At 44.9% G+C, this 15242-nt stretch overlaps 1 protein-coding gene across 1 annotated transcript in view; it reads right to left on the bottom strand.

Annotated features, from left to right (window-relative positions):
* tm9sf3 (transmembrane 9 superfamily member 3) overlaps positions 1-15242 on the bottom strand; it is a 154188-nt gene that overhangs the window by 30139 nt on the left and 108807 nt on the right. The window contains exon 10 of the mRNA XM_070865918.1: positions 4459-4598. Coding sequence (XP_070722019.1) covers positions 4459-4598 — 140 coding nt within the window. The remainder of the gene's footprint in view (positions 1-4458; positions 4599-15242) is intronic.

Here is a 15242-nt window from a genome sequence, read left to right as displayed (position 1 = left end):
CTCCCCCCCCGACTCTCTCTCATCCCCCCCGATACAGTACAAGCGACAATAGAGGCTGCAATCCAGCCCAGGAGATACCTGCCGAGATTCAGCGTGGATACGGTCTGCTGAACAGACTAACAGCCTAATCTTGGCCAGCACTTCACACCCGCAAATTTTGTATCTCGCATATCATGCGACCCCCCAAATTTAGGTTACAATTTAGGTCTTCAAAAGTCGCATGATACGCGAGTATATACGGTTAGTGACAATAGAAGTAGTTTTGCTTGGATGGTAGAAGAGTCAATCATATAGCCTTAGTCAATGAGACAGTGCAAACATTTTGGGTTCTTTACCCATGTACTTCCAGGCTTCTACTCTGCTACAGGACTCAAAGTCACAAATGTCATCCTATGTGACTGTGGTAATCTATCCCTCTTCATCCTTCATGATCAGTTTTCAGCCTGCGACAGTTAACCATGCCATCCTCCACCGTCGCCCAGCTGGGTGGGACTACTGTGCTTGGTTCCATTCCTATCGATTCAGTTATAGTCAGAGAATCACATGCAACGGCTTCTCTTCCTGCTCCCGCACCATTACCTCTGGTGTCCCCCAAGGATCTATCCTTGGATCTCTTCTATTTCTCATCTACATACTGCCACTCGGCGACATCATCCAAAAACACAACATGTACGCTGACACCACCCAGTTCTACCTCACCACTATCGAACCATCCACTGCCTCTGATTCGTCACGCTGCTTGTCTGGCATCCAGTATCGGATGAGCAGAAATTTCCTCCAACTAAATATCTGGAAGACCGAAGCCACTGCCTTCTGTCCCCACCACAAACTCTGATCCCTAACTACCGACTCCACCCCTTTCTCTGGCAAGGCAGAACTAGACTGTTCACTCCCTTGGGAGTCGTATTTGACCCCGAGCTAAGCTTGCGACCCCATACCCTCGCCATCACCAAGACCACCTACCTCAACCTCGAGAACATCGCCTGTCTCATCTGCTGCTGAAATCCTCATCAATGCCTTTGTTACCTCTAGACTCCACTATTCCAATGCTCTTCTGATCGGCATCTCATCTTGCACTCTCCATAAACTTGAGGCCCGAATTTCAGTTCCGCTAGAAAGCTGGTGCTCCCCCCACCTTTTTGTGGCCATTAGCGCCGAAATTATTTTGTGGCTGGGCCACCCCATATTCAGCTTCAGAAGTGAACAAATGGGGTCCAGCGTTAATGAACCCTTCCAAAGTGGATTTTTCAGCAGTGTGGCTGTCTTAATTTGAGCGTTATCACCACTGAGAAATTCAGCATGCAGGTACGGGTTTCTAATGAGCCAGCTGCTCCCTGGCCTTTTTAAAGGCCAAGGTTTGCAGCAAGGGCCCGAGGGGGGAAAGGAGGTTGGAAGGATGGCTGGTGTAAGAGGTGCCAGGAGAGCCAACAGGGTCACTGATATGGAGCTGGAGACACTGATGGATGGTGTGGAGGACAGAAGACGAATACTGTTTCCTGACATGGGGAAACCTGGCAGACAGACAGTACATAATGCATGGCGGGAGATTGCAGGCGAGGTATCAGGCACCTCCATATATGAGGACACAAGCAACCAGGAGGGAGCTGGCCAGTCTGCACCCAACCCTTCCAGGGTGGCGATGGATCGACGCCTCCTAACTCTAGGGCGACGGGGATCCTCCTCCTCCTGCACCACCTCCTCCTCAGGTGGTACTGCTGGCTTGACCTCCAGCGGCTGTCCCCTCATGATGGCCAGGTTGTGCAGCATGCAGCAGACCACGATGATTATGGAGACCCATTGAGGAGCGTACTGTAGGGTGCCACCAGAGTAGTCCAGGCACCAGAACCTCTGCTTAAGGATGCCTATGCACTGCTCGATGATGCACCTGGTGACACAACGAGCGTCATTGTATGCATGCTCTGGCGCTGTCCTGGGGTTCCGCAGAGGAGTGGGCAGCCAAGGGGACAGGGGATATCCCTTGTCCCCAAGCAGCCAACTGCAATCCTGATTCGGGCCGGTGAAGATGGCAGGGCACACTGATCTGGCGCAGAATGAACGAATCATGGCTGCTGCTTCCCTTGCCCGCTGCCTGTCTGCACGGTGCTGATGGCGACGCCATCTTCTGCGTGCCGCCCTGCTTCTGACCAGGTGTACCAGGTGTCGCCCTCCTAACACTCCTCCCATCCTCAAGGCGAACACTGCCAAGCAGGTCTCTGCAACCCACAGGACTCCACTAAAGAGTCAGACCTGAAAGTTGTACAAAAGTATGTGCAAACCTCTGAGCAGCACTCAGTAGGTTAAATGGAGCCAAAACAATTAATAAAACTATTAAAAGATAAATACAGTGGATACTGTAATCTTAAATAAAATCACTAATAATGAATAAAAACGATTTCCATACAAAAGGGCCCCGATTGTGGCAACACTCCAACGTTCGAGCATCGACTCGAATACCTTGCAGGGGCACTGCTGGGAAGTCTTACCTTTTTGCAGTTGAAAATCCCGGTCCTGGTGGCTTTCCAGCGGCCCGCACGCTGCAGAGCTCTCTGTTGGAAAGTCTCCTTTACAGCGGCTTCACGTTTCCGGCGGAAGTGCACACCGCTCAAATTCCCCACCCACCCCCGCCCCGAGCTGAATATGGCTCGGGGAAGGAAAATCATCCGACCGCAGTGACCCATCGATTTTTTTCAGTCGCCCGCCCAAACTCCGCAGTTGCCGTCCCTTCGGGGACGGTGAATTTCGGCCCTTTGAGCTCATCCAAAACTCAGCTGCCTATATATTCTAACTCGCACCAAGTTCCATTCACCCATCACCCTTGTGCTCACTGGCCTACATTGCCCTCAGCTGTCTAGGCCCCAAGCTGTGGAATTCTCTCCCTATACCTCTCCGTCTCACTTTCATCAAATGACATCCTTAAAACCTACCTTTTTTTTAAAAATCAAGCTTTTGGTCACCTGTCCGAAATAACTCATGTGGCTCGGTGTCAAATTTTGTTTGATAACGCTCCTGTGAAATGCCTTTACTATGTTTTACTATGTTAAATGTAAGGTGCTCTTGTTATGCATGGTCTTTATTATTTAACCTCAAGCTCAAAACAGAAAAAATACTTGGGACAGTGATTCTGCCACCCTATAGAAACTGTGAGGTGGTCTCACTCAGTTAAATGCAGACCATACTTTGAACTATACCTCAGTTCGAAATCAGAGTAGGCAATGCAGAGACCCAAGTTAATACTTGAACACACAAATATCAGGTCAGAATGGGGACCGAAAGCAAACTGTGAGGGAACTCTATACCGGAGACCTCATAAAAATGAGAAAGACTAAGGTAGGTATGCTAGTGAAAGGCTGGAGAATGTACTGGCCCAGAAATTCGTGCCTCCCAGGTCCGTACGGAGTGTGTACGGACCCGGGAAGGCATCGCAAAAGCCGGGTTTCAGCGCACAATGCGCATGTGCTGAAAACCGGCTTTTCCAATCTGTCAAGCTGGAGCTTAACAGATCTTCCGTATCTCGGGAGCGAGGACATTTACAAGAGCAAGATTGCGGGATTTACCCATATCTTAGCAAATGTCCTGAAAACTCTTGCGCCTGATAAAAGCATAGCCTACTTTTACAGGCGTAAGAGTTTTAAAATACACAAAAATATTTTAAAATAAAATTATAAAAATACATTTGATTGTTAAAAACTCTCCCTACTATGGTAAGTTTATTTTAAACCATAATTTAAAAAACATTTTTTTTTAAATCGGCAAAGTATATTTTAACACATAAATAACTCATTTAAATTAATAAAAATATGTGGTGTATTTTTTCCTTTTTAAAAAAAAAAGTGTTTTGGGTGTTGGGGGTTCTCATTCATAATAATGGGAACTCCAACTTACGGAGTTCCCATTATTATGAATAAGAACATACTTTACCTTGATTGTCTGCCCAGAGCCATGTGATTGCAGCTCCAGCCTTGTGCATGTCCTGACGTGCACATGCTGCAACGCGCAGTGAGTGGAGGCCTCGGGACCGGGAACTCGCATGGGCGCAGCAGCTTTTGGTAAGTGCGCACCTTTTTAAAGATTTTCCCTCGAGCCGACCGGGATTTCTGGGCCATTATTCCAGTTAGCTCCCATCAATGCGTTAAGTGCCTCCACAGTACACACAGTACTCAGTGCTGTCTGCACCATACTGGCCTCACAAGTGAGCTTGGTGTGCCTACATTTTACTGGAGTGCGTGAAGTTGACTTTGAACAGCACAGCTGGTGACACTAGGAGTCTTGTCATTTCAACAAATACAAAGGGTACTGAAGCCTGCAGCACAGATTTATCCAACCTGGAACGCGCTCATTTCTGTTGTTTGCAAAAATTGCAGTTTTAACAGGGTTTAAATAACACGACAAAATAATTTTTACATTTTATTCTTAAAACCAAATAATGCATAACTGAACAAATAGTTAATATCTACTCACCATTTCTTCTCTGGAATTGGACGTGGTACTGCATTGACACGGCAAGGAAAGTTGGGCTGACCCGACATATTTCTACCAAGAATAGTCCCCACCAAGTTCAGTGGGAGGATGACAAAAAAACAGATGCAGCACACAGCAACCTTTGAGAGGAAAAAAAGTATTGTAAAAGTCAATTCAACTTTACTGCACATGTTTATACTGCACCACTGAAATATTTTGATAACCTGTGAACTTTGCTTGGTGTGAATCGGACCCAAAACCATTGTAATCATCTAATGGGCGACTGCCAGTGCCCTAGCAGAGTATTTATATGTCAGGTCAATCCAGGAAGAGGCAATTGTTGATAAGAGAACTTGCGCCAACCAATGTTATCCTGAATTTCCTTGCACGTTGTAGGAATGATTAAGGGGCATCATGGACCCATGAAATGGGAAAATTCAAATGTACGACCAAAACCCATTAAGATATGGACAGTATCCTGACATTACAATGCTGTGACTGATCAGGGAAAAATATTGAGATTTATCTTTGCAGTCTACGGTTCCATATACAATGCTATATTTAAGTCACTTCGTGTTCTCATACATTAAGCCAGTGATTATGAATTAAGAAAATATTCTACCAGGTTGAAAACCTCTTTTTACCAGAGATAAGAAAAGAAAGGCAAAACAGTTACATGTCGAATACTACTTTAGTTTCCTAATTCTTAACTTGTGACTCAGATCATAATGCAGCTGTAGCTCATAAAATAGCTTTGCTCAGCCTCAAACTTGTCGTACAGCCTGAACTGGGATCCATCTAACTTAATGGAGCAGCACTCAGTTCACAATTACAATCTCACAGGCTTTGCTGGGATTCTGCCAAGTACAACATCTTGGACGATTATGCCATCAGCAGGCTCTTCAGTTTGTTTAGTAATGTAACTAGTAGAGATTGTACTCTTTCTATTGAAGCCTACGACATTAATAGATAGGTTTAAAACTAATCTGCGCTGGGAGCGGTTGCACTGTTGAATCAGAGGAATCCTCCTCTCCAGCAATCTGGTTCCTTCGCTAGGTTACTTGTGAATTTACAGATTTCTTACACTTCGAGAACTGGTTAGTGATTTTCCTAGAGCTCTGTTTCTTAATCTTCCTTACTGTCACAGTCCTACTATTTCTTCTCTTTCTCAGTTATAATCTGACCACTACTTTGTCTGCATCTTATTTTTAATTCTGTTCTGAGAAAAGCTACTGGTAACATAACCCGATCACAGCAATCCAAGGGCATGTGGCTTATCTTGCATTCCGGTTTCAAAATATGGGCCTTGCTTTTACTATCAACATAAAAACACTTGCAACCCATCATTGTTCTTGATAGACAGCATGGTACCAAACATCTGTGTCCATGCTGATTATGGATAAAACATCCAAACTACAAATGAAATGATGAAATTGCAGGTTGGAAGCAAAGGTGTTTTGGAGCCGAAAAGTCTATTCCTGCTGATCACTGAGGCCGCCTTTCAGACAAGAAGTACTTTCTTATAAAGAAGTTCTCTCTTCCTATGGACAGTTACAGGCAGGGAAAGATCCCACCACTTGTTTGTCGGGGGTCTTTCTCAGCCTTTCTTGGATCTTCAAGCAGTTTTAAACGCAGGAAAAGCAATACCATTTGTCCATTTTTTTTTTTTTTACAGCCCTGGTCTCTCAGGATTTTGTCCGCTCTTCCTCTCCTCAGTACATAAAAGCTGCATGATTCCCCAATTCCGTATTTAAAAAGAACTCAAAAGGAAGCTTTATTTTGATTAATGTAACGATTTAAAATAATGCCAGTCCATTTTATGGATTGGAGGTTATGCAAGTCCTAGCAAATGGAACAACTGACATGCAGTTCATTTAAAAAAGAGCTGAGCTTAAACAGTGAACAGAAAAGGGAAAGGGATCTCAATTCAAGGTCCTCAGTTAATTCAATTACCCAACTGCACAAGGCGAGGAATGGTCAGTCATTAAAAAGGCAGTGCACATGTGCCATCGAGAGACAGTTTGAGGGAGCAACGACACAGTGGTGGCACTCAAGAACGTAGCAGTGAGGAGGCAGCCAGTGGTAATCCCCACCAATATTCCCTCCTTTGATTTTCGTGTATGGGCCCTTAAATTTGCTGCAAGGGCGGTAACTCTTCTAGCGGTGGCAACCCGTGAGCGGCCTGTGCAGGACCTTGTGATTGATGCATGGCCACGCACCATAGGGGGAACATTGCTCTCCACCCATGTCTTTTCTCTCTACTTTGTTGTATCTGTGTGGTTCTCACTGATGTACTAAATATTTAGCTCTTAACTTTGGGAAGGGGTGGGTGGAACAAAGATTGGGAGCTAGACCTAGGAGTGATTGCTAAGGCTGGGATGCGAGTATGTTAAGCTCTATGAACAAAGTAACCGTGTGATCTGGGGGCACTCATTTAGGGGTGGGGGGGGCGGGGGAACCGGTGTCTGGTCTAACCTGCAGCGTGGTGTGTGAGTTTTGGAAGCGCTGAGCAGGAGAAAGCTGATGTCTGGAAGCATTTTGATGAGGTGGGAAGCTTTGTGACTGGAGCAGTCAAATTAAGTCCACTAGTTTTTGAGCGATAAGGGAGTAAAGGGTTATAGAAACATAGAAAATAGGTGCAGGAGTAGGCCATTCGGCCCTTCTAGCCTGCACCGCCATTCAATGAGTTCATGGCTGAACATGCAACTTCAGTACCCCATTCCTGCTTTCTCACCATACCCCTTGATTTCCCTCGTAGTAAGGACTTCATCTAACTCCTTTTTGAATATATTTAGTGAATTGGCCTCAACAACTTTCTGTGGTAGAGAATTCCACAGGTTCACCACTCTCTGGGTGAAGAAATTCCTCCTCATCTCAGTCCTAAATGGCTTACCCCTTATCCTTAGACTGTGTCCCCTGGTTCTGGACTTCCCCAACATTGGGAACATTCTTCCTGCATCTAACCTGTCTAACCCCGTCAGAATTTTAAACGTTTCTATGAGGTCCTCTCTCATTCTTCTGAACTCCAGTGAATACAAGCCCAGTTGATCCAGTCTTTCTTGATAGGTCAGTCCCGCCATCCCGGGAATCAGTCTGGTGAACCTTCGCTGCACTCCCTCAATAGCAAGAATGTCCTTCCTCAGGTTAGGAGACCAAAACTGTACACAATACTCCAGGTGTGGCCTCACCAAGGCCCTGTACAATTGTAGCAACACCTCCCTGCCCTTGTACTCAAATCCCCTCGCTATGAAGGCCAACATGCCATTTGCTTTCTTAACCGCCTGCTGTACCTGCATGCCAACCTTCAATGACTGATGTACCATGACACCCAGGTCTCGTTGCACCTCTCCTTTTCCTAATCTGTCACCATTCAGATAATAGTCTGTCTCTCTGTTTTTACCACCAAAGTGGATAACCTCACATTTATCCACATTATACTTCATCTGCCATGCATTTGCCCACTCACCTAACCTATCCAAGTCGCTCTGCAGCCTCATAGAATCCTCCTTGCAGCTCACACTGCCACCCAACTTAGTGTCATCCGCAAATTTGGAGATGCTACATTTAATCCCCTCGTCTAAATCATTAATGTACAGTGTAAACAGCTGGGGCCCCAGCACAGAACCTTGCGGTACCCCACTAGTCACTGCCTGCCATTCTGAAAAGTCCCCATTTACTCCTACTCTTTGCTTCCTGTCTGACAACCAGTTCTCAATCCATGTCAGCACATTACCCCCAATCCCATGTGCTTTAACTTTGCACATTAATCTCTTGTGTGGGACCTTATCGAAAGCCTTCCGAAAGTCCAAATATACCACATCGACTGGTTCTCCCTTGTCCACTCTACTGGAAACATCCTCAAAAAATTCCAGAAGATTTGTCAAGCATGATTTCCCTTTCACAAATCCATGCTGACTTGGACCTATCATATTACCTCTTTCCAAATGCACTGCGATGACATCCTTAATAATTGATTCCATCATTTTACCCACTACCGATGTCAGGCTGACCGGTCTGTAATTCCCTGTTTTCTCTCTCCCTCCTTTTTTAAAAAGTGGGGTTACATTGGCTACCCTCCACTCCATAGGAACTGATCCAGAGTCAATGGAATGTTGGAAAATGACTGTCAATGCATCCACTATTTCCAAGGCCACCTCCTTAAGTACTCTGGGATGCAGTCCATCAGGCCCTGGGGATTTATCGGCCTTCAATCCCATCAATTTCCCCAACACAATTTCCCGACTAATAAGGATTTCCCTCAGTTCCTCCTCCTTACTAGACCCTCCGACCCCTTTTATATCCGGAAGGTTGTTTGTGTCCTCCTCAGTGAATACCGAACCAAAGTACTTGTTCAATTGGTCCGCCATTTCTTTGTTCCCCGTTATGACTTCCCCTGATTCTGACTGCAGGGGACCTACATTTGTCTTTACTAACCTTTTTCTCTTTACATATCTATAGAAACTTTTGCAATCCGTCTTAATGTTCCCTGCAAGCTTCTTCTCGTACTCCATTTTCCCTGCCCTAATCAAACCCTTTGTCCTCCTCTGCTGAGTTCTAAATTTCTCCCAGTCCCCGGGTTCTCTGCTATTTCTGGCCAATTTGTATGCCACTTCCTTGGCTTTAATGCTATCCCTGATTTCCCTTGATAGCCACGGTTGAGCCACCTTCCCTTTTTTATTTTTACGACAGACAGGAATGTACAATTGTTGTAGTTCATCCATGCGGTCTCTAAATGTCTGCCATTGCCCATCCACAGTCAACCCCTTCAGTATCATTCGCCAATCTATCCTAGCCAATTCACGCCTCATACCTTCAAAGTTACCCTTCTTTAAGTTCTGGACCATGGTCTCTGAATTAACTCTTTCATTCTCCATCCTAATGCAGAATTCCACCATATTATGGTCACTCTTCCCCAAGGGGCCTCGCACAACGAGATTGCTAATTAATCCTCTCTCATTACACAACACCCAGTCTAAGATGGCCTCCCCTCTAGTTGGTTCCTCGACATATTGGTCTAAAAAACCATCCCTTATGCACTCCAGGAAATCCTCCTCTACCGTATTGCTTCCAGTTTGGTTAACCCAATCTGTGCATATTAAAGTCACCCATTATAACTGCTGCACCTTTATTGCACGCACCCCTAATTTCATGTTTGATGCCCTCCCCAACATCACTACTACTGTTTGGAGGTCTGTACACAACTCCCACTAACGTTTTTTGTCCTTTGGTATTCTGCAGCTCTACCCATATAGATTCCACATCATCCAAGCTAATGTCCTTCCGAACTATTGCCTTAATTTGCTCCTTAACCAGCAATGCTACCCCACCCTCCTTTTCCTTTTATTCTATCTTTCCTGAATGTTGAATACCCCTGGATGTTGAGTTCCCAGCCCTGATCATCCTGGAGCCACGTCTCCGTAATCCCAATCACATCATATTTGTTAACATCTATTTGCACAGTTAATTCATCCACTTTATTGCGGATACTCCTTGCATTAAGACACAAAGCCTTCAGGCTTGTTCTTTTAACACCCTTTGTCCTTTTAGAATTTTGCTGTACAGTGGCCCTTTTTGTTCTTTGCCTTGGGTTTCTCTGCCCTCCACTTTTCCTCATCTCCTTTCTGTCTTTTGCTTTTGCCTACTTTTTGTTTCCCTCTGTCTCCCTGCATTGGTTCCCATCCCCCTGCCATATCAGTTTAAATCCTCCCCAACAGCACTAGCAAACACTCCCCCTAGGACATTGGTTCCGGTCCTGCCCAGGTGCAGACCGTCCGGTTTGTACTGGTCCCACCTCCCCCAGAACCGGTTCCAATGCCCCAGGAATTTGAATCCCTCCCTGTTGCACCACTGCTCAAGCCACGTATTCATCTGCGCTATCCTGCGATTCCTACTCTGACTATCACGTGGCACTGGTAGCAATCCCGAGATTACTACTTTTGAGGTCCTACTTTTTAATTTAGCTCCTAGCTCCTTAAATTCGTTTCGTAGGACCTCATCCCTCTTTTTACCTATGTCGTTGGTACCAATGTGCACCACGACAACTGGCTGTTCTCCCTCCCTTTTTAGAATGTCCTGCACCCGCTCCGAGACATCCTTGACCCTTGCACCAGGGAGGCAACATACCATCCTGGAGTCTCGGTTGCGGCCGCAGAAACGCCTATCTATTCCCCTCACCATTGAATCCCCAATCACTATTGCTCTCCCACTCTTTTTCCTGCCCTCCTTATGGGGAGTGGGCAGGGAAGTGGAGCTGAGTCCATGATCAGATCAGCCATAAATGTATTAATTGGCGGGGCAGGCTCGAGGGGCCAAATGGCCTACTCCTGCTCCTATTTCTTATGCTCTTCTGTTTTGTCCTTTGCACTCCAGTAACCTCCCGATACACAAGAACCCAATAACTATCTTCCTTAGTACCCCTAACCCCTTCTGCTTTACTTTCTCTGTCTCTGTTCCCCCAGCACCCCAACCTCAAATTCCCCATCTTCTGGTCCTCTAACGGCCACATCATCTGTTGAACTGCTGCCTTGTCTCTACTTTTGACACCCTTATCACCACCAGCTCCCTCAGTCTCCCACTGCTTCCCATGGCACAGCGCCCACCGTTGCAACTTCAAGTGTGAACGCTGTAGGCTGGACCATACCTCAAGCACCATTGTCATTTCATCTCTGCTGAAAAATCCTCTTACACCTCCAGGATCATGCTCACCCTTCACTTCAGCAACCAACCTCCTGCAACCTCCCGCTCCCTCCTACTTCAGACGGGTGCAGTGAGATCATGCATTTCACCATCTCTAAAACGGAGACCATTCACTTAGATGCGCCAGCCTCCTACTGTCCCAGAAGGATGTGTGGAAGTGGCCAAGGACAGTCTAGGCTATGATGTCCCCCCCACCCTCATACTGACACATTTTCCAACACACACAACTAGACTCATAAATGAAGAACAGCCAATAGATAAAAGGACACCATTCTTGTGGGACTGCACCCCAACATGAATCAGCGCCTTCAGAGATAACTGGATGGATAAAGGAAAGTACTAATTAATTTGCTTTTTTTGGGGGCAATGTCTTTGTTTCAACAATCAAGAATTACTGAACTAAACAGAGAAGTAATCATGGCTGATCACATTAATTTAAGTCCACAAAAACTAGATTAGATTATCCAAATATCATGAGAATATAATCAATAAACCATTTATACCAATTTCATCATATTAGAAAAAGTCAGAGGTAGTCAAGTTTTGCAGCATAATTTAAATTTCCACTCCACACTGCAAAGTGTGCCTGGGCCAAATGCTTCCGAGAAATAGTTATGCAACAGACTGTGACAATTTATATTGCTCTACGTGATTTAGAATGGCAATGACCAATTGAGAACTGTCTCAGGGACTGAAGATCAGCCTCACTACCACTACCCCCAAGTAAATGGATTGAATGCTCAGAATTCAGATAATTGGTGCAAATTGTAAGCTGCAGCTAATAATGCAAAATATTCTTGGAAGACCATTGTGATTTAACTTGTGCAAAATCAATCACTTCCAACAATTTTTTTCCAGACTTTTGCCCATCCAAAAACCCAACAGTCTGTCAAAGACTAGAAAAGTGTATTACGGGATGTCGCAATAGCACTGAGTTAGCCAGGGAGAGAAGTTGCATTCAACAGACTATAACCGGCAGCCACAGATGGAAAACAGAGCTGGCCAAACCTGTATTGTGAACATAAACAAATGCAACTGGCAACTAGAATAGAATAGCTCGAGACTGTGGTGGCAATTGAAAATTCTGCTGCAATAGATATGTGAAACATAGCTAATCTCTGCAGAATGGCACAAGTACAACATACAAGAGTTTAGAGTACTCAAGGAGGGCAGACTTGACAGTAAAAGAGTTAGTGTAGTTATCCATATCAGAGATAAACAAAATACACCCAATGATATGGGATTGGCTTTCCAATGAGCTATGCAGCTGAGCATCAGGTTAAAATAAAAAGGACAAGCTACCCCATGAAGAGATAAGGAAGGTATATGAAAACAGTAGAGCCATATACTAACGGGGCATTAAAAAAAATATAAAATAGAATAGCAAAAATTAACTAGTTAATGTAATACATGACTAGTGTCAGCTGTGGCTCAGTGGGTAGCACACTCGCCTCCGAGTCAGAAGGTTAAGGGTTCAAGTCCCACTCTAGGGACTTGAGGTAAAAAATCTAGGCTGACATTCAAGTGCAGTGCTGAGGGAGCGCTGCACTGTGGGAGGTGCCGTCTTTCGGATGAGACGTTAAACCAAGGCCTCATCTGCCCTCTCAGGTCGACGTAAAAGATCCCAAGGCATTATTTTGAAGAAGAGCAGGGGAATTATCCCCGGTATACTTGCCAATATTTAGTCCTCAATCAACACAACAAAAACAGGTTATTTGGTCATTATCACATTGCTGTTTGTGGGAGTTTACTTATGCCCAAGTTGGCTGCCGCATTTCCCACATTACAAGTGACTACACTCCAAAAGTACAGGTTGAACCTCCCTCATCCAGAACCACCCCTTGTCCAGAAGCATTCCTGGTCATCGGGTGGCGTATGTGCAGAACTTTGACATGAACAAACTGAAGTCCTTCCGCGCTGCCAACTCCCGCAATCTACTGCCTCAATCCCAGTCCCAAGCCAGCCAGCCCAGATATCCCCTTGCTCAGTACCTGTACCATCCAATTTAACGTGACCATCCCTCGTCCTGAAAAATCCCTTTTCCAGGACAGGCCAGGTCCCGAGGGTTCTGGATAAGGGAGGTTCAACCTGTACTTCATTGGCTGTAAAGCGCTTTGAGACGTCCGGTGGTCATGAAAGGCGCTATATAAATGCAAGTTTCTCTTTCTTTCTTTCCATTGTATCACAGATGTCACAAGGGGCAATTTGCACCTCTACTCAGTAATACATTACCCACATACTTTAGCAATGGAACTATGTACCCCTGGGCAGAGTATGATTACATTTGATGTGATTTAGGATCAATGAATACTGCAAATCAATACTGCAAATGCTTTAAAAAGGCTACCTTTAAGTGATTGTGTGAAGAGCTTTAATGGATCAATTGTGGGTAGTACTAAAGGAAATCGCGGCACAGGATCAGGATCTGCTTTAAAGATGTACTTGCTGAGAATGGAAGATAAATGCCAAGGACCAGTAAGTACAGACTAAACAAACAACATAATGTGAAATAGAACAAGTAGCGGAAAGGGTGCTGGAAACCCAAGAACACCGGGACCTTGAAGAAAAAGGTAATCGGAGGAGTAAAGAGGGAATTATAAATGGTAGAAGCCAAACGCAACAGCAAGAAAATCTTCCAGTTTTAAGAGAAGCAGTAAGATCCTGTAAGGATTAAAAAACAATAAATGGAGAATGAGGTAAAAATAATGAACATGTATACTAACTAAATACATATTCCAGTATTAACTAAAGATTCAGAAACATGCAACCCAACATAGGACTTCTGACATTTAAATTGAACAATTTCAACATCATTATGATGGGAGGTCCAACACAGAAAAAAAACAATGGGTGGGCTAACAGATAAGTCTAGAGTGTGGATTGTCATCAGGAAAGAGTTGATGGACAAAGGGTTCGGGATTAGTAAAAAAGCAACACGGTGGCAAGATAGCAATCCCAGTTACTACAGACCCATTAGTCTTCTATTAATAACTTGGCAAAATAGATCATTGGGAGAAAACAAAAGGATGACTGAATGAAAATAAACTAATACATGGCAGTCAAGATGGTTTCAGGAAATTTTATTTATTTATTTGTTCACGGGATGTGGACTTCACTGGCAAGGCCGGCATTCATTGTCCATCCCGAATTGCCCTCGAGAAGGTGGAACCGTTGCAGTCCGTGTGGCGAAGGTACTCCCATAGTGCTAACTTACAGTGGCTTGCTAGACCATTTCAGAGGGCAGTTAAGAGTCAAACCACAGTGCTGTGGGTCTGGAGTCACATGTAGGCCAGGCCAGGTAAGGACGGCAGATTTCCGAAAGGACATTAATGAACCAGTTCGGGGTCTGACAATCCGGTAGTTTCATGGTCACCATTACTGATACTAATTTTTTTATTTCAGATTTATTTAATTAACTGAATTTAAATTCCCCAGCTACTGTGGTGGGATTTGAACTCACATTTCCGATCATTAGTCCAGGCCTATGGATTAGTAGTCCAGTAACATACCAGTCTAATTAGCCTTACTGACTCTACACGCGTCAGCGTGGCTCAGTGGTAGCATTCTCACATCAGAGTCAGAAGGTTGAAGCCCCATCCCAGGAACATATAATTTAGCCTGTCGCGTCAGTGTGGTACTGAGGGAATGCTGCATTGTTGGAGATCTCATCTTTCCGATGAGACATTAAACCAAACTGTCTGTCAGCTCAGATTGTTGCATATGCAATAACTCAATAGGCTTAGTAACGTGAACTCAACCAGGTGCGACCTGACTCTGCTTTATTAGCTCTCAAAGTGAGGATTAAGCATGGAGGCTTTCTTTATATACAAGGGCTGCACGTGTGTGTCTGTGGCCCAATGACCTCCTTGGTGCTAGGTCTATGGCTAATGACAATCATAGACAGATAATGTTAGTGCCCACCTCTGATTGCGGGACGTTGGTATTGATACCTTTATGCTCTGAAAACAAAGATATGAGTGGCTTGTGATTGGGCTTCGTTTCGAGCTTGAAGCCAAACAGATACTGGTGCATCTTTTTAACCCCATATACGCAGGCTAACGTTTCTTTCTCTACCATGCTGTAGGCTC

This window comes from Pristiophorus japonicus, chromosome 22 (genome assembly GCF_044704955.1).
Source record: "Pristiophorus japonicus isolate sPriJap1 chromosome 22, sPriJap1.hap1, whole genome shotgun sequence".
NCBI classification, from domain to species: domain Eukaryota; kingdom Metazoa; phylum Chordata; class Chondrichthyes; family Pristiophoridae; genus Pristiophorus; species Pristiophorus japonicus.
This window is presented reverse-complemented; position numbering and strand designations above follow the sequence as displayed.